Source organism: Salarias fasciatus, chromosome 14 (genome assembly GCF_902148845.1).
Source record: "Salarias fasciatus chromosome 14, fSalaFa1.1, whole genome shotgun sequence".
NCBI classification, from domain to species: Eukaryota; Metazoa; Chordata; class Actinopteri; order Blenniiformes; family Blenniidae; genus Salarias; species Salarias fasciatus.
In genome coordinates, this window is record NC_043758.1 from 38,343,331 (window position 1) to 38,370,642 (window position 27,312).

The 27,312-nt window shown below is 52.5% G+C and overlaps 1 protein-coding gene across 2 annotated transcripts in view; it reads left to right on the forward strand.

Annotated features, from left to right (window-relative positions):
- The window catches only part of robo1 (roundabout, axon guidance receptor, homolog 1 (Drosophila)), a 155,303-nt gene that overhangs the window by 119,321 nt on the left and 8,670 nt on the right, over nucleotides 1-27,312 (forward strand). For both annotated transcript variants that reach the window (XM_030107741.1, XM_030107742.1), the window contains exons 7-27: nucleotides 2,828-2,836; nucleotides 3,794-3,918; nucleotides 4,027-4,198; nucleotides 5,776-5,981; nucleotides 7,595-7,676; nucleotides 7,850-8,018; nucleotides 8,096-8,262; nucleotides 8,351-8,472; nucleotides 9,911-10,145; nucleotides 10,903-11,024; nucleotides 12,391-12,562; nucleotides 14,382-14,582; nucleotides 16,541-16,567; nucleotides 17,800-17,842; nucleotides 19,551-19,705; nucleotides 21,461-21,847; nucleotides 22,488-22,604; nucleotides 24,084-24,228; nucleotides 24,513-24,743; nucleotides 25,882-26,381; nucleotides 26,462-26,623. In XM_030107741.1, coding sequence (XP_029963601.1) covers nucleotides 2,828-2,836; nucleotides 3,794-3,918; nucleotides 4,027-4,198; nucleotides 5,776-5,981; nucleotides 7,595-7,676; nucleotides 7,850-8,018; nucleotides 8,096-8,262; nucleotides 8,351-8,472; nucleotides 9,911-10,145; nucleotides 10,903-11,024; nucleotides 12,391-12,562; nucleotides 14,382-14,582; nucleotides 16,541-16,567; nucleotides 17,800-17,842; nucleotides 19,551-19,705; nucleotides 21,461-21,847; nucleotides 22,488-22,604; nucleotides 24,084-24,228; nucleotides 24,513-24,743; nucleotides 25,882-26,381; nucleotides 26,462-26,623 — 3,549 coding nt within the window. The remainder of the gene's footprint in view (nucleotides 1-2,827; nucleotides 2,837-3,793; nucleotides 3,919-4,026; nucleotides 4,199-5,775; nucleotides 5,982-7,594; nucleotides 7,677-7,849; nucleotides 8,019-8,095; nucleotides 8,263-8,350; nucleotides 8,473-9,910; nucleotides 10,146-10,902; nucleotides 11,025-12,390; nucleotides 12,563-14,381; nucleotides 14,583-16,540; nucleotides 16,568-17,799; nucleotides 17,843-19,550; nucleotides 19,706-21,460; nucleotides 21,848-22,487; nucleotides 22,605-24,083; nucleotides 24,229-24,512; nucleotides 24,744-25,881; nucleotides 26,382-26,461; nucleotides 26,624-27,312) is intronic.

The following is a 27,312-nucleotide window of genomic DNA, read 5'->3' on the forward strand; positions in this document are numbered from 1 at the left end:
ACCAGAGATTCAAAGAGACAAGGCGGTCCTGGTCCTCCGACGACCCCCACCTGCCTCATCCTGCTCCTCCGCCAGGCAGCAATCTTTAGACGGGTTGGAGGAACGAGATTAGGCGCACCTGCCAATACAGCCGTCAATATACTGCATCTCCGCCTCTTATTGCCTTTTTCCGCCCGTCCTGGCTCCGTGACGACGGCTCCGTTAATGAGAGGGAGCAGCATCGACGCCTCGGCTCAATAAGCTGTTCTCCTGACTTGGAATGATATTTGAAATGTTAAATCCTCCCCCGTCCTCAGCAGGAATTAAATGTCTTCACCTCAGGCCAGCGCTCGCCACGGACCCTCCTCTCAGCAAAAGCACAGAAACTCGATGGAAATGTAGAAAGTGACCTCACCTGAGCAGAGAAGATCCAACTGAAGGATGACTTTTTAATGTTTTCTCCCCTCCGTGGCGTTAAGTGGAAGACAGAACGGTTACATGGCGTGGAGACGGCGGGTTCGGGTCCGCTGTGGCCGGTCAGCAGTCCGGCTAATTAAAGGCAAACCCGGTCGCAGTCCCACGCCCGGAAATGACATGCTTCTAATTACAGACAGGGATGCAGGGATGGAAAGAGAAGCTGGGTAATTGTGGGTCCAAATGAGCCGAAGTAGGAAAAACGACGTATAGGTAGCGAGCCGTTCCTGCAGCGGCGGAGACGCCCGGACGGCGGGGGGCGGGGGGGCGGCGGGGGCTGGTGTGTGGGTTCAGTGGGCTCTGCTGTCACCCGGCATCACTGCTGAGCCGCGGCATGAGAATAACCGAGCAGCTGAATTGAATAATTCCAGCGGTGGAGCCTGGCAGAGCGCAGCTCGCCACAAAATTGGTTATCCCATATTTAAGGCCAAAGTGGAATTAATATAAATATTCTTTGATCTCAAGTTTTCCTCCTAAATGTGCTGTGATGTGTAAATGGATGATAAAACCAATTTAATTAAAATGGGATTTTTTTTTTTTTTTTAATGATTAAGCATTGAAATAATTCCCTGCAGAGTCAGTCCTGCTTTTTCTTTCTGGACGACTGTCTGTGGAAACGATAGTAGCACTACAGGGAAGATATCGGCCTTCAAAGCAGCAAATCCTCTTTAGAAACAGACGTTTCTTGAGAGAAGTCCTCTGTTGTGGACGCTGGGGGATTTTCACACCTTCCTCGGTCAGATGGTCAGCGAACAATGGCGGCGCTGTGGAAGCGGCGCCTCGGGCCGTTCCTCTGCTCTCGTTACTTAACACAATCGGTGAATCATTGTCTTCCACACGTGTCTGTCCGTCCACCGACACCTCGCTGGACTTATATGTCAAGGAACATTTTTAATTGATTGATGGTGGGATTGCATAATCGAGCAAGTCGTGAGGCAGCTTAGTTTTACCCTACTGATGATGTGTTGTTGTATTAATAGTTTCAGTGTAAAATCTTTAATCTCAGCCGCGTGCGAGTCCTGGTCGTGAGAAAACCTTGTTTTTGACTGTCGGTCAGGGTTCAGAAGATTCTCCTTATCTCTTCCTCCGGCGGCTGAGCTCGTCATTAGCTGTGATTTATGTGGAGAATGTCCTGAATGCAGCGCTGCTAATGCCCCATGTTCAGGCTGTGGAGGCAGAGCGGAGCCTGTGCCAAGACAAAGCCAGGAGAGGAACTTTGTTGTCAGCAGCATGCTCTGTTAGTGGTGATGAATGCTGGGTAATGGCTGGCTGAGCCGCCTGGAAACAACGGTTTGTGCCACTCAGTAACGGAGCGCAGCTCGCTAACGACAGCCTGTAGCATCAGCTCAGAGGGAATCCCAGTCGCTCCCTGAGCTGGACTGGTTTTTCCGTGGCTGAGGGATCATCTTGTGGACGCAGACTCCGCTCTGCGTCGCAAACCAGCAGAAAAACCCACAACAAAGTGTCCGGTCAGATTTAAGGCTGACCTCTGCCTCCAGGTCCAGCGCTGGGACCACAGCAGCCTGGGAGAGGTGGGGTTACCTGATGACAGGCTGAGACACACATGGATGGATGTGTGGAAGTGTTGCAGGGTGGGGGGTGGCGTGTGTGTTCTCAGGGTGGTGTGTGTGTTCTCAGGGTGGTGTGTGTGTTCTCAGGGTGGTGTGTACTCACAGCCTCTCACACACGGATGGTGGAGAGCGTCTTCTTCAGGGACGGTTTGATGTGCAGCTTATCTGCATTTTAAAGGCCAGCGACAGGCAGAGGGTGGGGGGGGGGGGGGGGGCGGCCATTACTCTGACTGACAGCGTTTATGTTTCCGAGGGAGCCGCTCAGGCACACAGATTAGATAAGGTGAGTGATTGGCCGGGGGAGATTTACGGCCGGAGAGTGACAGTTAACATTCACCTTGTGTTTTTACGGTGCGGGCGTCCGTCGGCGGGCCTGCGCTGGAGGGGCGCTGGAGGGGCGGCGGCCGGGCTGCTCCTCGGGGGGTTCTAAAACTCACTCAGCTCGCCGGGACTTTCACCTTCACGTGACACCTGGGAGAAATTAAACATAGCGCGATGCTGCTGGGTTAAAACATCTGTCCCGTGTGCTGCGTGCTGTCTTCCATGTCTTTTATTATTTAATCGTCATTAACCACGCCTCCTGACAGGGAGCCTGGTGTTCAGCGGCTCTGCATGTTTCACAGGGCTCCTGGGATGTGAGGGTTAGAGATGACATGTCTTTTATTCAAACAGTGACATGATTATTTGTACCCTCGGTCATCTCATTGATATTTTCCTTATCTGTCCTCTTTATGTCATGCCGTTTTATTATTTATTTATTCATCCGTGGTTTCTGTGTTGTTGTGTTTTTGTTTCCCTTTTAGTCGGGTCTGGTAAGTTGAAATGTCACCCGTCACCTATTCACCGCCGCGACAGAGACAGGAAGCTGTCACCCCCCCCCTCCATCCTCCTCCCATCACTCCTCCACCCTCCAATCAGCATTCATGTTTCTGTTGTCATGGGCAACGGCGACAAAAGGACATTAATGGGTAACAAAAAAAAAAAAAAAAGCTCGGCTTGGGCCTCCAAGGTAAAGCGGCATCATTTCATTCTTTTATTTCCTCCTTTTTATGCATTAACAAATCACCTTCTGATCCTCGGACAGATCATGTCTGTATTTCAGTTGACAGTTTGCAGATTGCATTCCTTCACATATTACAGCAGCCCAGAGGAAACACAATTACATTTCTGGCAGAGTTGTAATATTTGCGGGCTTCCTTTGTAGAGCAGGTGTACGGCATCCCGCCTCCTGAACGCTGCATCACGGCTGCTGTCCCGTCACGCCGGTGTCAGTGTAGAGCTGTGTGTGTGAGACTCTAGGCTGCCCCCCCCCCCCCCCCTTGTTTCAGAGATGGAAGTTGTCATTAAGATGCATGAATACCGCATCCTGGTTTAGTCCTTCACTATTGGAAGGAGTCCGCATGGACAGATGGCTGAAATTTATTCTGCATTTCCATGTAAATTTTAATGGGCTGCTCCCTCGCCCCATGCAAATGAGGGGGACGGGAGCGACCCTCGTTTTTTTCTACTCATTACATCAATAATATGCCTGCATTCTGAGTTTCAGAAGCGTTCTGTTTCACCTGCGGTGCACACTCTGTGCACAGCTCCTAAAGTCAGACGTGTTCCTGAAGAGCAGATTTAAATTCAAACACAGCTGCTGCTGCTGCTGATAGTTTTGTCTTTGATTGAAAAGAGTCCAGACTGCTTCTAAGTGTTCTTAATAACAGTACTACAGTGTGGCATGTGTGTGTGTTGGATGGCTAACTGCTCCCCCGGCTGCCCTCCAGTGCCCCCGGCGTTCGTGGTGAGACCGAGGAACCAGGTGGTCGGCGTCGGCAGAACCGTCACCTTCCAGTGCGAAGCCACTGGAAACCCTCAGCCCGCCATTTTCTGGCAGCGGGAAGGCAGCCAGGTACGTGTGATGAACTCCGCGCAGCTCAGTTCTCCCAGACCTCCTCCGGCCCTCAGAGGGACCGTTCTGCATGCGGGAGTTGACGTCTCTGGTGTCCTTGTCTTTCAGAACCTGCTGTTCTCCTACCAGCCTCCTCAGCCCTCCAGCCGCTTCTCCGTGTCTCAGACCGGAGACCTGACCATCACGGACGCCGAGCGCTCGGACGTGGGTTTCTACAGCTGCCAGGCCCTCAACATCGCCGGCAGCGTGATCACCAAGGCTCTCCTGGAGGTCACCGACGGTACGCGGCCTTCGGTCCAGCGCGGTTCCTGTAAATAACCAAAGCTCACAGAGTCAGAAACGCCCGGAGCAAAGCTGAGCGGATAAATATTGGTATTTGAGATAATCTTTGGCTCATGACGGCAACGCCGTTCGTCTGCACTGCAGAGCGTATTAATATCCAGGCTGAGGCCTGTGAGGTTTGGTCTGGACTAGTGTGTGCTGCTGTCAGAGGTAGAGACTCTCTGGTGCCTGCTCGCCCAGACCGTGGCTTCGCCGGGCTCATGTCTCGCTGGTATTCCACGGCTGGCTTGCTGCTGTCTGCCGGTGGAGGAATGTGGCCGTGTGGTGAGGTCTGGATGTGTTCCTCTAATGACCCCGCCGCCCGGTCGCTGTCAGCCCGGTGCAGTAGCCTCGGCTTCATTTCCACCATTCCCACAGTGATCGGGGCGGCCGCTCCTCTGCCTGCGACGCACCTAGAGCCATCCCTTCATTCACCAGACGTCCTCCTTCGTTTGAGGCCCTCGGCGCGGGGCTTCCTCTCTCTCTCATTCTGTTGTGCTCTCCGGATAATAATAACAGTTATTAAAGTGAGCGGGCCGGTCTGAGGCCACCACTTCTCCACAGGCAGATCTGGTAATTACAGGTCATGCTGACAATGTTTTAGTAATTGCACCATCCCCGGCACAAAGGCAAAGACAAAGCAGCCCGCAGATTACACCGCGGCGTGCTTCAGGAGAGCCGTGCACACACACACACACACACACACACACACACACACACACACACACACACATTCATCATCATGTGTTGCCTTTAGATTCTGCTCGCTGACAGTGAAACCTGCCAGTAAATCAGTTGCTCTGACAGCAGCGGTCATCAATGGCTCCATGAATAATAACAATAATAACAATCAGAGGGAGGCTGACAGTCTATAGTGAGAGCTTGATGAGCGACTCGCTGCCAAGACTAAATAGAATAAAAACTTCAGAGAATCAGAGTCTCTCCTCCATCTTCCATGTTTGCCTTTTGTGACACTTTGACTTCATTAGAACCTTCTCTCCCCCCCCGTCTTTGTTTTTCGTGTCTGCTGGTTGAACGCTCAGGGTTCACAGGCTGTTCGGGGGGGTGCGGGGGGTGCACCGTCCTCGTACTAATAACATTGTCTGTTCTGGCTTGATGCTTTTCAAGCTCGCTTTTTTTGTGTTGCTGGGTGTTTTACGGCTGGGGGATGGGCCGGGCCGGGGAGCTGCTGGCTGCAGACATTCTTGTGCATTCTGCTGGGCGTCTGGCGGATCTGCAGCCAGACGGCCGGAGTATCTGAGGCCGCTTCACTTTAATTGTGCTGTTTTTATTTGGCTGTGTTCGACTCCTGCTGCTGAATGATTAGAAAATTGCTTCCAGTTCTTTAAATTGGATGTAATTCCTCCTCTACTGGCCTCGCACTTTCCACAGTCTTGCATTCTGCCGGTCCGGTTCTCACCGTGCGGCTCGGTTTATGTGTTTGGTCTCATGCAGCATCTAATTGCCTGAATGCTGTTTTCGTTGCTCTGCTGCACGACATCAACACCTTCTGGTGTCTCGCTGGTCTTTCCGCAGTGGTGTCGGACCGGCCGCCGCCGGTCATCCGGCAGGGCCCGACCAATCAGACGGTGGCGGTGGACGGCACCGTGGTCTTCAGCTGCGTGACGTCCGGGAGCCCCACCCCCACCGTCCTGTGGAGGAAGGACGGCGTCCTGGTGTCAACGCACGACTCCAGGGTCAAGCAGCTGGACACGGGCGCGCTGCAGATCCGCTACGCGAAGGTAAAACACCTGGACACATCCGCAGACGTGCTCACGCCACAAAATGACCACGGAGCTGCAGCCTGGCAGTTTGAGTTCCGGGTACTGCATCTGTTAACTCACCTTGCATATAGAAAACTGTATTGTCTATAATTCAGATTTTTATCATCAGGGTGGTTTTAATGTCTGAATGTATTAAGTCCTCTATGTCACAGCCGTGGTATGCCGAGCGGCCCCCTGCTGGGCTGTAAATAAAGCCAGAACCAGCTCTCAGCGGGCCGTCAGTCAGTCGTAGCAGCTTTCAAAAGCAGTCCGTCACGTCGAAGCGTCTGTAGATCCTGTCAGTCAGCGAGCACAGTGGGTGTGTGTGTGGTACACGTACGTGCACGCTGCTGAAGACGAGCAGGGGGTGCTGACGCGTCTCCCAGATGGGGGCGTCACGGGTTCGGAGTTCACGTCAGCTGGCGGCGCCGTGATGAGCGCTGGCATGTCGTGTGGTGATGCGGCGGCGGCGGCGGCGGCGGCTCCAGCACCGTCCTCTCTGCAGGCGCTTTACATTAATGAACTTGTCATTCCTCGCAGACAGCGGTTTAATGAAGATGTTTGGATGTGAGGGTAATTCATTTCATTAATCTGCCTCTGTGTATTCTTTACGCCGCTGCTGTTTGGTTTAATAGATTTTTTTCTTTCCTGCTGCAGAATAAAAAAACACACTTTGTTGGCAGGATATGCTTATACTCTATTAGTCAGATCATTTATCGCTTTGATTTTCTCTGAGCTTTTTGCAGAATAATGAGTCTTCGTGGAAGCGTTGACTTTTTGGTCGGAGTTTGAAACAAGTCGTATGTTTTCCTCCTGGCGGACAGGGCGATGTTTTGGCTATTAGGCTGGTAGTGAGTTGAATTTCAACCGTTTTCAACTAAATCTGGAAGAAATGTGGGTCCTGAGCCAAGAAAGTGATGGTCTGTGTTTGGTCTGGGTCCAGATCCTCATGCCAAATGAAGATTTGTTTTTCAACCGTTCATTTCACTTGTTTTTTTCTACTCATCCTTAAATAGAAGACTCCTGGCACACACAGAAATTTGTTTTTCTGCCATGTATGTTTTTAATATTTTGATCCAGATCCAGATCAAATGTTTCTTCTTCATTTTTAAAAATGACATTTAAAAAAAAACAAAAAAACAAATTGCATCCCTGGTAGGAATAGAGGAGAGAAATGAAAAAGAGAAGCCAGTAACGACAGTTTTCCAGCTTTAACAGTGAGTGTCAGTGGCTGGGCTGTGCGGAGCGCGCCGCTGCATGTCGGGCTCTCGGAGGGGCTGGCACCCGGAGAAAAAGGTCTCCAATTAGTGCGTGAGCCCGTGGAAATCTTTTCCATTTGACTAGCAGTGGTCTGCCACTTGGCCTTTCCAGCTGCTTCCTCCCCGTTTCTGCCATAAAGGAGATGATACTGAGATTATCAGGCGGTGACAGCTGCCCGCCACAGACTCCGGCAGAATGTCAATAAGCAGAGCGGCGATGGTGGGAAAGCGATAAGACGAGGCGGGGGGGGGGGGGGCGGCGGCTCCACTTCACTAACCTGTACCACAAATTTCAATGATTTCCATTCAAGCACATGTCCGCTCCTCTTTCAGCTCGGTGACACCGGCACGTACACCTGCATCGCCTCCACGCCCAGCGGAGAGGCCTCCTGGAAGGCCTTCTTAGAGGTCCAAGGTAATCCAGAACATCCCGGTCCAGCAGTTGACCTTTTCTAACAAGTGCACATTTCATTCCCTGACATTAGAGGGCAGTACTTACAGAGAAGACAGATGGCGGCTGCGCTGGGCTTTGTGGAATAGCAATAAACAGCATTCCTGCTTTAAGTATCCTCTCTTCTAAACCTGCAGAATTCGGAGCCCCGGTCCAGCCCAACAGGCCCACCGACCCAAACCTGATCCCCAGCGCTCCCTCCAAGCCAGAGGTCACCGACGTCAGCCGCACCTCCATCACCCTGTCCTGGAAGCCCAACCTGAACTCCGGAGCCACGCCCACCTCCTATATAGTCGAGGCCTTCAGGTGAAGCCGATCCTCTGACGGACGGACTGATGATTTAAACCGGTTTCGAGCTTCATTCTCTCTGTTTGTGTCCACAGTCATGCTTCAGGGAGCAGCTGGCAGACCCTGGCCGAGCACGTGAAAACTGAGTCATTTGTACTGAAGGGCTTGAAGCCCAGCGCCGTCTACCTCTTCCTGGTGCGGGCCGCCAACGCCTATGGGCTGAGCGATCCCAGTCCCATCACCGACGCTGTGAAAACACAAGGTGAGAGCTGAGGAGGCGTCTGCATAGCTCTGCATTTTGAGACGCACGTCTGTCTCTCGCCGATTATGAAACGCGTTCCTGTGCGCAGACATCCCGCCCACCAGCCAGGGAGTGGACCACCGTCAGATCCAGCGGGAGCTGGGAGAAGTGCTGATCCACCTGCACAACCCCACCATCCTGTCGTCCTCGTCCGTGAGGGTTCAGTGGACCGTGAGTCTCACTTCCTGCACCTTTTGGTCTGAAGCCAGCTGGCGATGACCGTATGGATCACGGTTCTGTCTGGACGCTGAAGCTGCAGGGTTGGTTCAGCGATCTGCCGCGGTCAGTCCAGCCAAACATATGTACTCATGTGATAGCCGCCTACAGAATAGAAGAAAAAAGAAAAAGAAAAGCTGATCTGGAACCCTGTCCAAGTCTTCTTAGTGCCCATCTGCCATCAGCCTGGACCGGTCAGCTGGACAGAGGCCAAAATCTGCAGCTTAGTCCACGGCGGAGCCGAGCTCCTTCAGTCCAGCGTGTGGCGCCGTAGAGCAGCGTGTGGCGTGCCAGCCTGCGCCCTCTCACACTGAAAACACTCCGCGGCTGTTAAAATAATACAGGAGAGAAGGAAGAGACGGCCAGCTCGCGCTCTTCAGTGGAAATGGCTTGCAGATGTTGGGACGGATGGGTGGGAGAGGAAGAGCGGAGCGGGCGATGGAAGCTCCGGCGCTCTGATGGAGCTGACGAGGCCGATGTGTTCCAGTTCCCTGACAGCTCAGGTGTAGATCAGGACTCGGTATCAGCCTGTAGGATAGCTGCCTGCTCTGCAGGTTAACCGTCTGCCATGCTCCATTCCCGGTTATTATGAAGCGCCGCGGCGAGTGATGAACGGCGCCGAGGAAACGTGGAAAGGATTCTGACACGTCAAGACTGATTGAAGACATTCCCGCCCCGTTAGTCTGCCTGGCAGGAACGTTCCAGTACAGCTCAGGACTGGAGGGAGGCTGACGCTGTCGTTCAGTGACACAGTTTCCTTGTTTTGCGGAGTTAAATCTCTTCCCAGCGTGGACGTTCCTGGTTTTACGTGTTCCTTTGTGTTGTGCTAAATGGTTCCGCAGCTCTCGGTGTAATGAAGACCACCTGAGCCGGCAGCATGCTTTATGGGGGGAGGGATAGAGAAATCACTAAAATCTTTACAAGCCGGAGCCGGTTGCCTTCCGCTGGGACTCATCGGGGTTTGAGCATACTGGTTAGCAGTTATTGTCAAACCGCTGGATCACCAAGCAACATTAATGGCCTGCAGATTAAACTCACAGACAAATCCTTCCTATTAGCACTTATCCTCTTTATGTAGATTCCATTTAGCTGAACTTATTCTCAACTTTTTCCAGCGTGTGCAACGTTTCCCTCTGACAGGGTGAGACGGGCTGCTCGGGGAGTCTGGGCCCGTCTAACCAGCTCCAGACTTGGAGGAACCTTTGTCCAATGACCTCATAGTGCGGTTTGCACAAATGGCTGCCGCTCCGAACGGCGCAAAGACAGCCGGGAACAGAGCCGTAGACGGACGGGCGAGGAGCGTGGCGATGTGAGGAGTTAGCACCGCATTCAGCCCGGTGACGCTGACGGCGTGTGTGTGTGTGTGTGTGTGTGTGTGTGTGCTGCTCTCCAGGTGGAGCAGCAGTCGCAGTACATCCAGGGCTACAAGGTGATGTACCGGCCTTCGCCCGACGGCCAGCAGCAGCGCGGCGACTGGGCCGTGTTCGAGGTGCGCACGCCCGGCGAGGACAGCGCCGTGGTGCCGCAGCTCCGCAAGGGCGTCACCTACGAGTTCAAGGTCCGCCCCTTCTTCAACGAGTTCCAGGGCACGGACAGCGACGTGAAGATCGGCAAGACGCTGGAGGAAGGTGGGGGCAGGCGCGTTTTGGTGTTTACACAGTTTTATGTGCACAGCTCGCATGTGAGCGGGCGCACAACAGCTGCTCCCAGCAGGCGGCGGCGGCGGCGGCGGCCGGATCATGTTATGTTCAGATGCGGCGCGCTGAAGCGTGCGAGCGTACGGAAACCCGCTGCAAGTGCGACTCTGGATTTTAGCGGGGTGTGGCTGTGGCGTCTCCTGAGGTTTGGTCGAAGCCCAACTGCAAATTTTAATTTGTAGCCAACACTTTGGAGAACGCCAGCGCGTAGTGTTTACTAGAGAGTGTGTGTGCGCGTTGTGTGTGGGAGTATTTTGATCTCTTTCTGCCGGATCCTCCTTTGTTCTCAGCTCGCTTGATAATTGTTTGCGGGGCTCTAAAACATAAATGTTTGGTCTTTCACGCCTGACGCTCGCTCACACCGTGATTTCCTCTTTTTAAATGTTGCAGCCGTAATTATTTCAGTTTAATTAAAGCTGAACCACAGGTTCGCCTTCACACACACACACACACACACACACACACACACACACACACACCGCCGTACACCCCGCCATCATTACACCCGGTCTGTTTTTAGTAAATAATTATTTGCTTTTATTTTTAAAAGCATGGCAATTTTAATGATTAGCCATTTGTGTTCACATCAGCCTCAACCTCACAGAGAAAACGAATACTGTTTACTACAGGGGGGGTTTAAGTACAGAAAAAATATGTGGATGTACCCTCACCCTGTGTTTTCCCTCAGCGCCCAGCGCCCCCCCTCGTAAGGTGACAGTGACTGAGAGCGGCGACAATGGGACGGCCATCGTGGTGTCCTGGCAGCCCCCCCCAGAGGAGGAGCAGAACGGCGTGGTCCAGGAGTACAAGGTAACAGAAAGAGAACCCTGAGCTGCCGTGGGTCAGGGGTCAGGGGTCAGGGGTCAGGCTTAGTGTGATCAGTCCTCAGGAAGTGGGGCTGAAGCAGAAGACGCCTCCAGATGAACCTACACACACCAGGAGGAGCTGCTGGTCGAGAGGAGAAGAGTTAGGAAACAGTGCCATCTGGTGGAGAAGAGGCAGGAGCGCAGACTCAAAGAGAAACACGAGCTTCTGTTATTGGTGGCTTTAAATAATCAAGAAGAAATAACTCAATCACAAAACACAGTTCAGAGAGGGATCGCTGCTTTACCTCCTGTCGCCCTGCTCCAGTTTGTTGAGTCCAGACAGTTTTATTAATTCAACAATCGACACGTGAAATGAAATGTGCTTTTAATGAGCCTGTTATATATAATAATTATTATTATTCCCTAACTATAATTCTCCAAATGCAGTTTCTGCTTGATGATCTTGGCTATAAAAAGCTTCATCCTGCTCCGTTCCTGAACTTGGGGCCCAGACAGACAGGTGGAACTGATCCTGATCTCTTTGAGTGTTTGTGCTGGAGAGCGATTTGATGCTGAAGCAGGAAGTAATAATGGCGAGAATAAACTCCTGTAATTGCAGTCTTTTCTTCTGCCCGTGCTTCGCCCTGCGGCACCTCTCAGAATCCCCTTGTGTGAATCCAGGCTTGATAATGTGGCCTTTTCATAATGACATGCGGCGTGGAGAGCGCCGCGCGCTGGTACGATCTGCGGAGAGAGCGCCCGGCGTTAATTGCTAAGTCTCTGAGAACGTAGGTGAGGAGGCGATGAGGCGCAGCCGCTGAAGAAGTTAAGCCACTGTTAATTTTCCAGGTAAATGTTTTCTGGTGATGGACTTTAGAGTAATTTCATGGTTTTTAAGTCCAGGCGGGAGCGCTGCCTGCTCATTACCGAGCCGGCTCCCTGGCGGCGCCGGCGCTCGCCACTTTCTGTGGACTTACAGGAAAATTTAAACGTTTGTAGTTCCATCTCACACACACACACACACACACACACACACACGAAGTACATGAGATAGCCTGTGAGAGCTGCTGGAGGAGGTCCAGGAAGTGGGGTCAGCTGACCTGGGCTGAAGGAGGCCGCTCTCCTTCCTGGCGGTGATTCCCCGCCTCCATGCGTCAGGAGACTCCTGGACGTGTTTCGGCGGGTAACACCGGCCCCCCGCGGAGCGCAGCATGTAAAACACACAGTCACGGTATCGAATGTGTTCCGACCTCGGAGCTGTAGCACGACGCCCGCCGAGAGGCGATGAACAATTAGAAAAACACAGACGGGCGGCGGCGGCGGCGGCTCCCGGACTCAGGTCCATGTGATCACTCTGTTCCTCCTGACAGATCTGGTGCCTGGGGAACGAGAGCCGGTACCACATCAACCGCACGGTGGACGGCTCCACCTTCTCCCTGCTGATCCCCAGCCTGGCGCCGGGGGTCCGCTACAGCGTGGAGGTGGCGGCCAGCACCGGCGCCGGTCCCGGGGTCAAGAGCGACGTCACCTTCTTCCAGCTCGGTGAGTTCAGACGTCTCTCACGTCACTCTTTTGACAAATAATTACAGAATTGATCCCGTCATGGCACATTAAGAGCTTTTCAGCATTAGGTCTGTGCTGAGTAAACAGCCCGGCGTGTAATTCCTCTGCCACGTCTTCAAGCCTCTGCTTGCTGGGCCTTTCTTTACCAACTGCAACCTTTAACAACTATAATTGAGCTGATTACTGTTATACAAACACCATCAAACTCGCCGTGAAAGGAGTGCGAAGGGACAGCGTCTCTCCGCCGTGGAGTGCTTTCAGCGGCGGTGCGATCATCGAATTCCAGACCGCCGCGCCCAGCTACAAAGGCAGTGATGGATTCTGACATGACATGCTGTTAATGCCGGGGAACGCTGTGGTAACCAGCGGCGTGTCCTCCGTCCCCCTTCCCGTCCGCACGGACGAATATTTAGAAAATTGTCACTTTTTATCCCCCCGAAGCTGGAAGCCGGTGTAGTCGGGAGAAAGATGGAAACGCATGAATCGCAGGACGGGGCGGAGAGAGAAGGGGCTGTGAATGAGGGGGCTGGGACGGGCACGAGGAGGAAGCCCTGGCTGTGGCTCCTGTTCCTGTGGTGACGGTTGCCGTGTTCCGACGCTGGAGAGGAACAGCGCGCCTCGGGGACGGCGCTGCACCCAAATGCATTTGTCACACTCGGAGCTGGTGTGCGTCATCCCAGCCCGGACACCTGCGCCGGCCCTCGTGGGCCGCTCGGTCACGTTGGCACGCTCCGCTCGCTCACTCGCTCGCTCGGCCGGACGCCGCCGCAAATCGAGAAGACAGAGACGAGAGGGGAGAGCCTGCCAGGAGAGAGAGACAGAGACAGAGACGGACAGACGGACATGGGAGGGTGCAGGCAGGGAGCCGGTGGAGAAGGAGAGAGGCTGCAGGGTGAAAGGACCGAGAACAAGAGCTGGAGACAGAGTAACAAAAACACCAGGAAAATTCCAGAATGGCGGCGGGGTGGAGCGAGCTCCACAAGCAGAGAGGGAGCGGGCAGAGCAGGTTGCTGTGCAGACGGCTTCCAGGCGTTCGCCCCTCACCGGTCCACAGACGAGCCCGGGGTGTGACTACAGAACAGCTGTTTCCTGGTGTAAACCGTCCGTCTGCGTGTTCCCGCCCGACTCCAGCAGCCAGGCTTCGTCTGGACGTCTGCTCACCTGACAGTGGGACTGGGTAGTGAGCAGGGTGTGTTGGTGCAGGGCGGCATGGTGGAGTAGTGGTCAACACCCTCACCTTTCATCAAGAAGACCCAGTTTTCAATCCAGGACAGCCTTCTGTTATGTATAATTTCCCTGCATTTTTCATGGCTGCTCCCGTTTTTTTCTGCTTTCGAAAGCCGTGCTTGTGTTTGGCAGGTGTTGCGTCCACAGATGGACCTTTATGAAACGCTCCATCCTACATCCCGTATCCCGCGACGAAGCGTTTGCCTCCTTTAGGTTTCGTAATTTGGAATGACGTCACTCTCAAGAGGAAGGAAAAGAAAAACCGGTGGTAGCATTCAGTTTATTCAACGGTGCAGAACGCTGTTTGCACTCGTTCACCCTCGGTAATAATGGAAAGAATAATGCTGCGTTTCATTCTGGAGGACAACATATTTTCAGATGCATCAACAGTGCTGTGTGTGAGAGTGTGTGACTGTATGTGTGTGTGTGAGAGTTATGAAACACTGAAAAAATGGTGTTTATGTGGAAAACCCAGTCTGACCATTTTACCATATTGAACATTCCTTCTTTTATCCGTCTGTATTTTATAATATTTTGCACCCAGTCCTCACAGACTGTCGTCCCTGTCCAGATGCGTCGGGGCGGATGACGGAGAGCGTGGTGGAGGAGAACCCTCTGTCGCAGCAGATCTCCGACGTGGTCAAGCAGCCGGCCTTCATCGCAGGCATCGGGGCGGCCTGCTGGATCATCCTCATGGTCTTCAGCATCTGGCTGTACAGACACCGCAAGAAGAGGAACGGCCTGTCCAGCAGCTACGCCGGCATCCGCAAAGGTCAGTGCAGCACGCCGGCCGTCGGGGCGCCACATCTGGAGCTGCGGGAGCTTTTCTTACCACCAGGGTTTGCCCAGAATGTGCCGTGCAGTATTTATCAGTGTGAATCCAGTCCGCTTCATCTTCTTCTCAGCAAACGCTGCCAGTCCGCCTCACGTCTCCTCCTCACCCAGAGAGACGTCTCTGCAGCGCTGGAGGTGGAGTCTGGCTGAGGGTGCGCTCCCGCTGAGAGTGCTGCATGAAAACCTCTTTTATTTCTTTTTCATACTTGTGTCACGCTGATTCTGTGAGGCGGTGTGAAGAGTGTTTTCAGTAAAGTACATTTTGAGGTCCAACAACTCCCCTTTTAGCAGCTCCTCTCCGACGGCGCTGGGAAGCAGACAACGCCTCGCCGTAATCCGCCTTCATCAAGGACGGTCTGGACAGTCTCTCACGTGCTTGGAGTGCTCTCACCGTCCTCCAGCATTGAGCGGCGCTGCTAATCGGCGCTGCTTTCCATACCTGTTGAAGAGAGCCGCTATTTCTGTCCGTGTCTGTAAGAGAACCCGCAGCGCGGCTTTTAGCCGACTTGAGCTGAAGTGACAGGGTTCACGACGTGCCCAGCCGTTGCCCACGACGGTTAGAGAATAAAGGAGGCCATTAGTCTTTCTTTCTGAGCCCGGCTCCTGTGTGGGCTGGCTCGATGTGTGGCCTTGGGCCGTGCAGCTGCTGCCTGTGAGCGCTACCTGCCCCGTCCCCCCGCCAGCCTCAGGTTTACCGCCGACTTCCAGGGTTAGAGCGGATCTGCCCTTCAGCCTTGACACGCACTCAGACAACAGGCCGGCCGGGCTGTTAATCTGCGGCTGTCACGCTGAAAACACGAGCTGTCTGTGCGCCGATCTGCTGCTGCCGCGTGGAGGGAGCGAGCTGCAACACACCTCGGCTGAGCTTCTCGCTCACGCCGGGGGCTCTTTACAGGCTTTATGTCTGAGATTATGGAGAAAACCATTAATACAGTCATGATCCTTTGTTCAGGTGAGGGGGGAGACGTGTCTGACCCCCTGTGATTGGACATTTTGAAGTGGAGAGACACTCCCCGCCTCCTGGCTCCCCGCCAGTGTAATCGCAGCCACATGAATAAACCAAGTGCTTTCAGGGTGTTAAGAGGCAGAATTTGGACTAAAGCACATCTGCATGCTTTGCTGTGTTTCATCGCTGACTTGAAGAGATTTCAGGTCAACGACTCACTCTGACAGTTATGCACCTCTTGATCGAAGTCATTCAGATGTGTCAGTGACGTGGTATAACGTAGAGAAAGTGGTGAATAAAGGCTGAATTTGCTGCAGCTGAGCCACGATGCACCTGCTAGGCGGGGATGATGGTCTGTGACAGTCCTGCGTCTGGAGCCCAAACCTGCTTTATGCATTTCAGTCATGTTCGGGTTTCAAACAGGCTGTTTTGGGTTCGCCTCGTCTTCAAAGGCATTCGTCTCCCAGATAAAAGCCGGCCGGCCGCCGATATCTTTAGACGCGTTTGAGCTCCAAGAGGACAGATTCGAACACGATCAGATAATTGTGGCATTCGGGGGGCATCGGCTGGCACAGGTACTGTAATAAACTATTGAAGAACTGAGAGCGTGGCGGCGGCGGTTGGTGTCTGTCGACGTCTCGCCGGCTGGGTTTGAGGCTGAAGGCTCTGAAAAGCGCGTTTAAAATAGCTTGCTGGGTGAAAGCAGCGACTATTTGAGGCTTCGTCTCATCTTCAGACGGAGAGACAACAAAGAACACTGACGGAAAGTACAGACCATAATACTGATTACAGACTCAGATATTCAGTCAGGACGGCTGGTCCCATGCAGGACTGGAGCAGAGCGTAGGACGGGATTTGGACCAGCAGCTGGTCTTTTGGGGGGGGGTCAAGGATCATGTGTATCTTACATAATCTTAACTATATTTTAATGTTGTCTTTTCCCCTCACAGTGCCATCCTTTACCTTCACACCGACAGGTAAGCCTGACACCATGTCATGTTATTGAACACCAGCATCGTTTTTTTAAACATCTTGTAGATTTGCTGTTTGTCAGAAAGTCAGACAGGCTGCTGTTTGGCCTCAGAGCTGCTGGAGCTGCTGCGAACTTGATCAAAGTGCTGCCGGCAGCCTCAGATTTAAGAGCGCGACACACCAATCAGACGCAGCCCGTGAGCTGAAGTGACACCTTTACAGTTCACCTTTACATTTCTGCTCTGACGTTTGCTCTCCGGAGGTGTGTCGGTTTAGCTACCGATGCTTAACGTAGCCCAGAGGAGCGAGGCGGCGCTGCACGGCGTGTTTGCGGCTGCGCCGGCGATCCCGGCTGCGTCTGAACAGCAGCAACGCGGCTTCTGTCTGCCTCCAGGTGTGCAATCAGGGAGAATAATTCAGCCTCTGCAGGCTCTTTCCATGATGTGGGGGAATCTCTGAGTGGAAAATAACTCCTTGGCTCTGTGGTTGGGGTAGCGTGTGCAGGAGAAGAGCGCTGAGCTGTGATCCGGTGTGAAAGCAGGGCCGCGCAGCTCATTACGCTGATGTGAATCTGCCACCTGGCTGTGATGGCTGTGCGTACACACAGGCCGCGCCGCACTTCCTGTTTTGAAAGAGAGACTCGACACGGCTCATGACTAAACTCCCATCTCCCGCCGTCTCCCCTCTCAGCCCAGAGATTGTAATTAAAGTGGGAAGTTTATCTCGCTCTCGCACGCCGGCAGCTCAGCGCTCCTTGAAAGAGACAACTTCCAGAGCGCCGGGCTTCAAACGCGCCGAACCCCGAGCCAGACGACCGGGGAGCCCGGCATCTTTGTTCTTCATAAGCCTCTTACCCGTCCTGCTGCTCCTGTTGCTCTGTGACTCAGCTGAAATGACGCCACACACATTTCAGCTCTTCAGCTGATACAATAAAACACACGGCGGTTAAAGGAGAGACGACTTCCTGTAACCTCCGATAAAACTCATCAGCATGAGACGCTCCCAGCTTGATTCAATCCAAACACGTTTCTGTCTGTAAAGCTTCAGATAAACAGTCATTCAATTCGAAACATCAGAAATGGAAAGTTGTTGTAGCTGCAGCAGCAGTAACACACACACACACACACACACACACACACACTGCTTTCCTTTTTATGAATAATTCTGTGTTGAACTTCCACAAATAAGAAAAGGGGATGTGGTGATGGCTGCAGCGGTCTTCCTAATCTCTCCTCAGTGGCGTATCAGCGAGGCGGCGAAGGCGTCAGCAGCGCCGGAAGGTAAGCCATCCTGTCACATTTTCTCACGTTCGGACGGTATTATTTCTGAGGTTCATTACGTTTCAGTAGATTGAATGGTGACCGCAGTTCGCCCTGATTTGCAAAATGATGTCTTGCCTCTGTGGTAATGGCTGAGTTGGGGCTGGGCAGGTGTAATGTCCCGTGGCGGACACTGGGGGGAGTGCTGTGCCTTTGGAAAGCGGCGCTAAGGAGTTGCAATAAGCCTGTGATATTACTGGGGAACAAAGCGCCATGCAGGCTGCCAGGAGCCGTCCTCATCCCCGACGGTGAAGAGCCTCAACCAGCCACATGGCTGTGCCGGAGCTTCACCACAGAACACACACACACACACACACACATATCTGCAGTGCTCTTCATGTTATGGAATGGTGTATTATGTGTGAAAGTGTGCAGAAATCAGCCCAGCAGTCCCTGCATCAACTTGCCAAAACTCATTGTGAGTGTTTTGGTAGGGCGGGTGTGAAAGGAACGCTCAAACGAGAAAAGGGAGAGACCGACTGAAGGCGCTGATTCTTTCATGGCCGTCTTTTTGCTCCGAGGACACAGTGTACTTAATCCTGCCCTGTGTGTGCGTTTGCGTGCCGTCCGGGTGCTAATGGACAGTTAGCTCGGAGCTGCCGGCGGTGAATCCGTGTTCATTATGCCATCCAGCTGTATGATTGAAGCCCATGTGCTGCGTGGCGGTGTCAGCGCCGCACAAAGACAGTGGCTGTTCGATATCAACACACCACTGCCGCCGTGATTGAGGAGCTATTGTGAGATTGTATTTGGCTGCGGAAGACAAATGTGTTCATTATCCAAAATGAATCCAAGAAATGAGTCATTTAAGAGGGAATGGGAAAATGTAATTCGATGCTAATTCACTGTTGGAATATGCAAACTGGAGTCGCTCGGTGGAGCTTTGGATCCTGAAACAGTATACGGCCCTGCCGGAGCAAGGCTGCGTTCCCTTTGTGTGCTAGACTGATTCTTCTCGTGAGCAATAGGAGGCAGTTTGTTGTCGTCTCTTTTTACGCTCAGCGTTTGGCCCGAGGTCAGGCTGTACAGTCAGACCCTGCTGAACGGGCCGTCTCGTATTGTTCTGCGATTAAAGCTGAAGAAAGGCGAGCGGAGACACGGAGAGAGAGTGGAGCTGGACGGTCGGACGGAGATGTGAAGGATCAAACTGCTCCTGGTGTCTCTCCGGCGCTGCAGTTCATCTCCCCTCCTTCTGCAAAAAACCCAAAAGCAAGATGATAGAGATGCTCCGTGACACCGTGGAATCTACTCGGGGAGTGTTTGTGGTTCACCGACTGTTCAAGACGTGCATTTCGCAGCATTGGGAGTGAATTTTATCTGGCGGTCTAATCCAGGCGGATGGCTAACGCTCACGAGGCTCACACAGAGTGTCATCGGCTGTGGGCAAGTCGAGCACACACAATCTATTTAGCTGGGCTTCTCTTTCTTCTAATGTTCTGCCTGTGTGTGTGTGTGTGTGTGTGTGTGTGTGCCTGTGGCCAAAAGGCAAAAAGTACTAAAGCCGGATTTCTAGTTTTCCTATTCTCAGCTGGATAAATAAACTCCCCATAATCTTCTCTTTCAGACGTTGTGTTACTGCGGCGTGCCTCTGTCCATTCACATGGATGTCGCGGCGGCGCTGGCTTTGTCTCTCGTACGTTTGTTAAACCATTTGTTCCTATTTTTACAGGCCTGGTTTGCTCAACATCGGCGAGTCCGCCACTCAGCCCTGGCTGGCCGACACATGGCCCAACTCCTGCTCCAACCACAACGACTGCAGCATCAACTGCTGCACCGCCGGCAACGGCAACAGCGACAGCAACCTGGCAACGTACAGCCGGCCAGGTACGAGCGCGTCGCGCCTCCTGCATGCAGGGAGCAACCAAAATAAACAGACAGTGAGGCACTCCTTGACAAAATAAGTGTAGAGATAAGAAAGGCAGGCACCGGGGGAGCGAGCAGAGCAGGAAGAGGTAAAAATCTGGAATGTGGGTTAGCTCCCCGGAGAGCGGCTCTGTGCCGGGCTCCACAAGAACAACCTGCAGAAATATTAGGATTAAGAAAGAGCGCGCGCTTGTGTGTTTGATTTATCTGAGGTGAAAGTAGAGCTGTTTTAGGCAGGAAATAAAAGGAGCCCGCTGAGCAGGGCTTATAGCTCTACTCTGTTGCTAATCGAATTGCTCTGCTGATTTCCATACAGTTGTTATAGCCGGTAATGCAATTTCCCCTAAGTGCTCAGTTATTTAAGAAATGTGCAGCGGGCGAAGAGGTCAAGGCAGACTGCAGACGATGGCCAGGAGCAGAGAAAGCGAGAATGATGGCGGTGGAAGGGCGCACCTGGAGGAGCAGATGGAGGAGGCAGGAACACGGTGATGAAGAATAAGTGTATGCTAAAAACATACACAAGATACAGTTAAGTACGGAAGAGGCAGAGAGGGAAAACAGACACCAGCAGGTGTCTTTTATGTTTATTCAGCATGAGAGCAGTCGTCAACAAAGAGAAGCGAATGTGGCTGTAGCTATCTTTACACTCGGTGCAGGAAAATCTGACTTCATGTGATGAATTTCCAGTCGAGACCAACATGGAAAGTTGGACGGCAATGAAATGCTTTATGTTCTAAATTATGCACTTTGGGACTGCGCCTTTAAGGGCAGCCCATAATTCCTGTCCAGCTGTTCGCCCTAATATCCATCCAGTCGCTAAATAGTTTCTCCTGACTTCAAACCTCTCCCGACGAGGATTAATAATTCATCCTGTGGACTTTATAGTCAAGTTGAGTTGTTCTTTGTGCGAGTCCGCCCTCCGAGGCGCTCGTGTTCGGCTCTCCCTTAACACGGTGCAAGATGTTTAACAGGGAATAACAAGCTAGAGGCAGGCCTCACTCCTCGCATGACGCCCCGCTGGATGACACTAAGGAGCTTGCCAGACGCATGCTTTGTGTGTGTGCCAAACCCCGACGCCCGGCATTAAGAGGATCGCTGACGAGGTGACGGAGCAGCGCAGTAGCAGTTAATGTCCCTTTATCTCAGCCATAGGGGCGCTTTCGCACGTCAGCCTTTGAAGTGTCGAGCTGTTCCACCGTGAGGCGCGCGGCACGAGCGCCGCGCACCTATGGCCGTCCTCGGTATTTACCGCAAGGCTGGCTCTCAGATCTGCCGGAGGATTTGAATATTTTATGAGCCAGGGAAAATTGGATCTGTCAGTGGAGCTGTGCTTTTACTGCGCGCCTCATTCCAGGCCTTTGATACAGACATGTCTCCCCGTCCCCCTCGATGAGCGCAGACGCTCCCGCCGTCAGAGCGCACGTGACGCCCACACCGAGGCGCCGGGTGTGGGCGAGGTGCAATAGCACCTGCGTGATCGGAAGCTGATCACCGTTAAGCAAAAAGGGGGAAAAAATAAAGGCTTTAAGCTGAAATGGAAATGTCTGTGGGGGGCAGCAGACTTCCTGAATGTCTTCTCTCCAGTAGGAACCCTTCAGCTCTGCGGTAGATCAGACGGTGCCTTATTGTTTGTAATCTTTCACTGAGCCGGCACTCTGCTGCTGAGCCGACCCGCCGCAGAAAAGACTGACTAAACCCCCTCCTCATGTCCTCCAGCCGACTGTATCGCCAATTATAACAACCAGATGGATAACAAGCAGACCAACCTCATGGTGCCGGAGTCAGGGGTCTATGGAGACGTGGACCTGTCCAACAAGATCAATGAGATGAAGACCTTCAACAGCCCCAACCTGAAGGACGGCCGCTTCGTGGGGCCGGGCGGCCAGCCCACGCCCTACGCCACCACCCAGCTCATCCAGTCCGCCATCCTGGGCAACAACATCAACTCGGACCGAGGGACCGCGGGGAGCGGCGGCGGGCTCGGGGGTGGAGGGGAGGTGAATGAGAAACACTGCTGGAAGCCCGCCTCGGTCCAGCAGCAGAAGCAGGAAGTGGGCTCCCAGCTCCAGTACAACATCATGGAGCAAAACAAGCTGAACAAGGGTGAGTGTGTGGGGAAAACCCAGCGGCCGCGGCGAGAGGGGTCGACGCCGAGCCGCGCTCTCCCTCCGCTTCATCCTCCCCTCTGCTCTCTCCTCTCCCGGCTGTAGACTCGCTCACGCCTCCCTCGTCTCTGTCTCCGTCCTCTTCAGTCAGTAGAGGCTCATCTCCGTTCTCTCTCCGCCTGTGCGGCGTTCATGTAACCCCTCATCACCCTTCATGCTGTCACGCGTAGTCTCAGCCGCTGAGCGCGGGCCGGGCTGGAATCGCTGTCGTCTGACGGGATCCGCCGTGTCGCAGGTGGACGGGTTCATCCGGGGTGTCAGATCCCTCAAAGACAGCTCAAAGATCTGTAGGAGCTTTGAGGGAAGCTCTCGGCGCCTCGCTGCGCCCGCAGAAAGAGCCACATCTGGTGTGATAGTTGTGTTTCTTGTGCACCTTTTGCATGTGTTCATGTACTCACCTGAAGATAATCAAGCATGCCTCTGCTTCACTGCATTCATGACTTTACATTTCTGATGTAAGTCTGCGACACACCTGCATCTCATTTCATCCTCGGATTCTTTGCCGGACCTGTTTTTTAACGTTCACGGTGTCTGAAAGAGAACACGCCGCTCACACTCCTCCATGTCGCCGCCGCCAGACCGCTACCGAGGAGGCGACAGCCCCATGCCGGCCACCATCCCCTACAACCAGGCCCACGACGGCCACACCGGCGGCTCCTACAACAGCTCCGACCGCGGGAGCAGCAGCACCTCCGGTGAGATGGCTTCACGAGCTCTCATTCAGCTCAACTCCTTTTTCATGCATGACAGACTCCCGTCCCGATGAACTCCTCAGCTGCAAACAGGAGGTGCTGCGCATGTTTGGTTTCCTCGTTTCTAACATCTGCTGGAACGTCCCGTCAACAGTTATCGTAGAAAGCAGTGAATCCTAAACAGCGGCTCCATAACACTTCAGCCTCGCGTCCTCGCTGTATACAAGCCGACGGCGGGCGCCACAACAATCACCCGACACGTCCAGAGATCTCAGGCTCCAACAACACTGTCACTTTAGAATCATCGGCGTTTGTGGTTTAGGTTTGTTTTCTGGCCGACGTGGAGAAAACACATCTGTTTTAGCGTCCAGGCGCCAAACTGGGTGGAGTCACGGCTTCAGCGCCGTATCATCCACCAACTCACCTCCAGCAGGCAGGAAGAGGTCGTGGAAGTCAGCATATTCAGACAGTCGTTCTTAAAGTTCGTCAGCCGTTTGATTTGTGGTATTTCGCCCTCCTCCACTGGCAGAATTTCTCCTGCGTATTACTGTTGTGAAGCATATAATCACACTCTCCCTCCAGCTCCCTCCTAACATCCACGCTCTCCCGAAAGGCAGTAAATCACCGCGAGACACCAATAAAGCATGCTTTAAATGGTAATTTGATTAACTTCCTCGCGATAAAGAAGAACCTTTGTGGAAGTGAAGATTGCTGAATAAAAACAGAGGAGGAATTGAAAACAATAATAAAGGAAAGCTCCGGCACCTCGTGGGGTTTTTCTTGTTTCTTGGATGCACCAACATCCAAGGATGTTTAAGTCAAATTCAATAAAAAGAAGCTATTTCTCTGTGTCGTCTTGTTTTGTTCCCTTTCCTCAGCGTGTCCTTGCTTGTTTTGCATTGCTCTCATTAATTGGCTTTACTTGAAAAACCGGCGTGGAGGAGCCTAATTTCATCAGGGCCTCAACGTCTGTCTGTGGACAAGGACAAATGGCGGCGCGCTGCAGACGGCATGCTACGCTGCCACCTTAATGCCATGTATCCATTCTGATATTGCGTTTGAAGTTCAGGCCATTAAGGGGAAGCCTTTAGTGCTCGCCGCACATCACAGCTCATTGGTTCACAGTTTTAATAGTTTGCTATTAATTGGACTCTTTTGTGCTGTTTCCTTCCCACCTTCCCTCCTGATGCCGAGTTACACTCCTGCAGGGGAAATCGCTGTCTTTTATATGATTTCTCATAATTTAATAAGTCGCTGGTGTGTGCACGCTCTCACACAGTGGAAGGTGGCATTAGCCTTTGCACTCTCACATGCAGAATGTTTTTTTTTCTTTGTCGGTGAGCCTTGCTAATGTTCATTTTATGTGCCGTCGGTTCCTTCCTGCTGGTCACCTTGAGATTCTGCTTTACATTAATAATTGATGCGTTTTTGATAGACGCGGCTCCTGCGTTTTACTCTTCCTCCCGTTTCTTTGGTGAACAGGGAGCCAGGGTCAGAAGAAGGGAATGCGCACCCCCAAACTACCCAAACAAAGCACAATGAACTGGGCCGACCTCCTGCCCCCTCCCCCAGCAAACCCTCCGCCGAGCCGGACCGCCGAGGACTACGCTCTGTCCATGGAAGACAGGTGGGACAGACAGCCTGACCGGCGCTCCCTCCCCATTTAAATACCGGCTGCTTCCCGCTGCCGTCTTTGTTTCTCGCATTCCTTGCGAGCATCTGCCCCCGGGGCCTTCCATCTATTAGCGCCGGGTTCATGTCAGACCTTGATAGAGGGACGCTATGAATATTTAGCACATGTTTTTCTGACTGCAGTCTATAAAAACACTGATGTTTTCCAGTGAGTGATATGAAGGTAACAAGCCTGGTGTGTGTGTGTGTGTGTGTGTGTGTGTGTGTGTGTGCGTGCAGCTGTGATCCAGACATGCAGTGCCCCATGCCCCCGGCTCACATGTACCTGCAGCCTGATGAGCTGGAGGAGGAGGAGGAGATGGAGCGGGGGCCCACCCCCCCCATCCGGGGCGCCGCCTCCTCGCCCGCCGCCGTCTCGTACAGCCACCAGTCCACGGCCACGCTCACGCCGTCGCCCCAGGAGGAGATGCAGCCCATGCTGCCGGACTCGGCGGACGGCCACGAGCGACGGTACAATAAGCGCAGCAGAGCGCCCGGCTGCTTCCTGTCCATTTATCCCCCTTTTTTTTGTTTTTGTTTACTTAACTGCACCTTCAGTCATTTTTCAATGAATTTTTTAATGAATATCTTATTTCTCATCTGTTACAATTCAGCCAAATCCGGAAAGAGAAGGGATTTGAAAGTTGTCTGAAATTAGATGAATGCAGTGAAGGGTTTTAGTCATTGATATTGATATAGTGTTTTTCTTTGCGCAGTAGAATCTTTCTGAAACGTATCCCTTCTGCGTGAAGCAGACTATGATCAGTAGGGATTGGAAACGGCACATATCAGTGCAGTTTATTGTCAGAACAGACTGATTTTTCTTTCCAGTCCATGTTTCTTCAGGTATTTCACTCTAAAACATCACTTTCACTGCAGGTTTGGAACGTGATGTTCAGAATGTGATTAATGAAATGGCGCCAGTCCTCTTTTGTCTGACTGATATGGAGAGTTTAAAAACTGAGTTACAGCTTTAGCATTTTAGGCGTCATTAACCTGAGCAGCTGAGCTAAACATAAACAAATGCATGAGATGTCTCATTTTAAATACCCAGAGGAGCCTCACAGAGTCTTTTCCACAGTCTAAGCTAAAAAGTTTCTTCCATTACAAAAAGACAAAATGATATTGGTTAATATTATCAGTGAAACAGTTACTGTTTAAGAACTTGGAAATCCTATGTTTTGACTCTTTCTTTGTAACCTATTTACTAAGTAGAAAAAAAAGCTTGGAATATATATTCAACTCAATGCTAAATATATGGAAGTTTAACTGTTTGAAGTAAATTGTGAGAAAGTGGAACTATGGCGTTATATGTTGTCATCAGTCTCGATGCACACGGACAGAACTTGTTGAATCGGTGCAGCGATAACTTTTCACTCACCAAGATTCTAGTTCAAGATTTGTATGAGCTGTTTATTGCCTCAAATTGAGGAAACTAAATCCAGCTCATTTTTAGTTTTTCACTGTTTAGTAAACCGTCTGATGCGGAATCGTTGGTCTGATGTTTAGTTTAAAACTCTTTGAATGTTGAGTTTACCTTTTCCATTCCCACATTCTACCAGAACGGTCTTGGTTTTTCTTGACGGTCTGCTGGTGTTGCCCGTTGCAGACGCCACGCGGTGAGCCCCCCGCCCCCCCCGCGGCCCCTCTCCCCCTCGCACACGTACGGCTACATGAGCAGCCCGCTGGCCCTGGACGCCGACGGCATGGAGGAGGAGGACATACTGGAGGAGGAGGAGGAGGAGGACGGCGACGAGACGGACGCAGAGGTGGCCAAGATGCACTACCACCACACCCACCCCCACACGCACCCCCACCACCCCCACATGCACCCGCGGCGGTTGCTGCTGCGGGGGCTGGAGCAGACGCCGGCGTCCAGCATGGGCGACCTGGAGAGCTCGGTGACCGGCTCCATGATCAACGGCTGGGGCTCGGCCTCCGAGGAGGATAATGTCTCTTCGGGGAGGTCCAGCGCGGTCAGCTCGTCAGACGGATCCTTCTTCACGGACGCCGACTTCGCTCAAGCGGTGGCTGCAGCTGCAGAGTATTCGGGCCTCAGAGTGGCAAAGTACCCCGCTTCACAAGGCCAGGACATGGCTGGAGCTTCAGGTAGGCTGGACCGCACGGACAACGCCGACAGTAACGCAGAAACCACAACAACAAAATGCGTCCTGCACTTCGTTCCCCAGCACGAAAATACCAAATAGCGCCGTCGGGCCACCGTCCGGGCAGCCCGGTGTCCACAGACAGCAACATGAGTATGGCAGCGGTTCACCGGAGGCCCCCCAAGAAGCAGAAGCAGCATCCTGCAGGTCATCCTGCTAACCAGCGGCGCGAGCCCTTCAATGAAGGTACACACACACACACACACACACACACACACACACACACACACACCTCCACGCAAAGGACAGTCTGCATGTTCCCAACTGCAGCAGCAGCAGCAGCAGCAGTAGTAGAGTGACCATATTTTGAATTTCAAAAGAGAGGACCGGGGTGGGGGTGAGGGGGTGGTTGGTGCTCCAGACACAAATCCAGAAATTCAGATAGGCTTCTCGGAGGTTGATGGACATGCTTTATTACGCTTCGGTGATGCAAAACTAACTTCTTTAACAACAGAAAATGAAATGTAAAAACTTGGAACAAAATAATAGCTCTCTTAGACTCTTTACAAATATTAATATGTTCTGAATATGAACTCTTCTGTTACAAAAATCCAGCTTCAACAACATATTTCTTAATAACTGGAATAAGAGAAGAATAGAAGAGTCTCACCAAAATACTAACTTAACAAAAAATATATATATACTTTTAATCTTTGTTTTCTTCATCCTGCTTCTCTTCTCTTCGCTGTGTGTGTGTGTGTGTGTGTGTGTGTGTGTGTGTGTGTGTGTGTGTGTGTGTGAGCGCGCGGCGCAGATCGGCTCACAAGACCGCCTCTTGGTAATTACGTCGCGCAACAAAGTATTATCGTAGTATTGTGTGCAAAGCGCTGGTCAATTTACGTTCGTGTGCTATTAGAAACAGTGAACCCCGGACA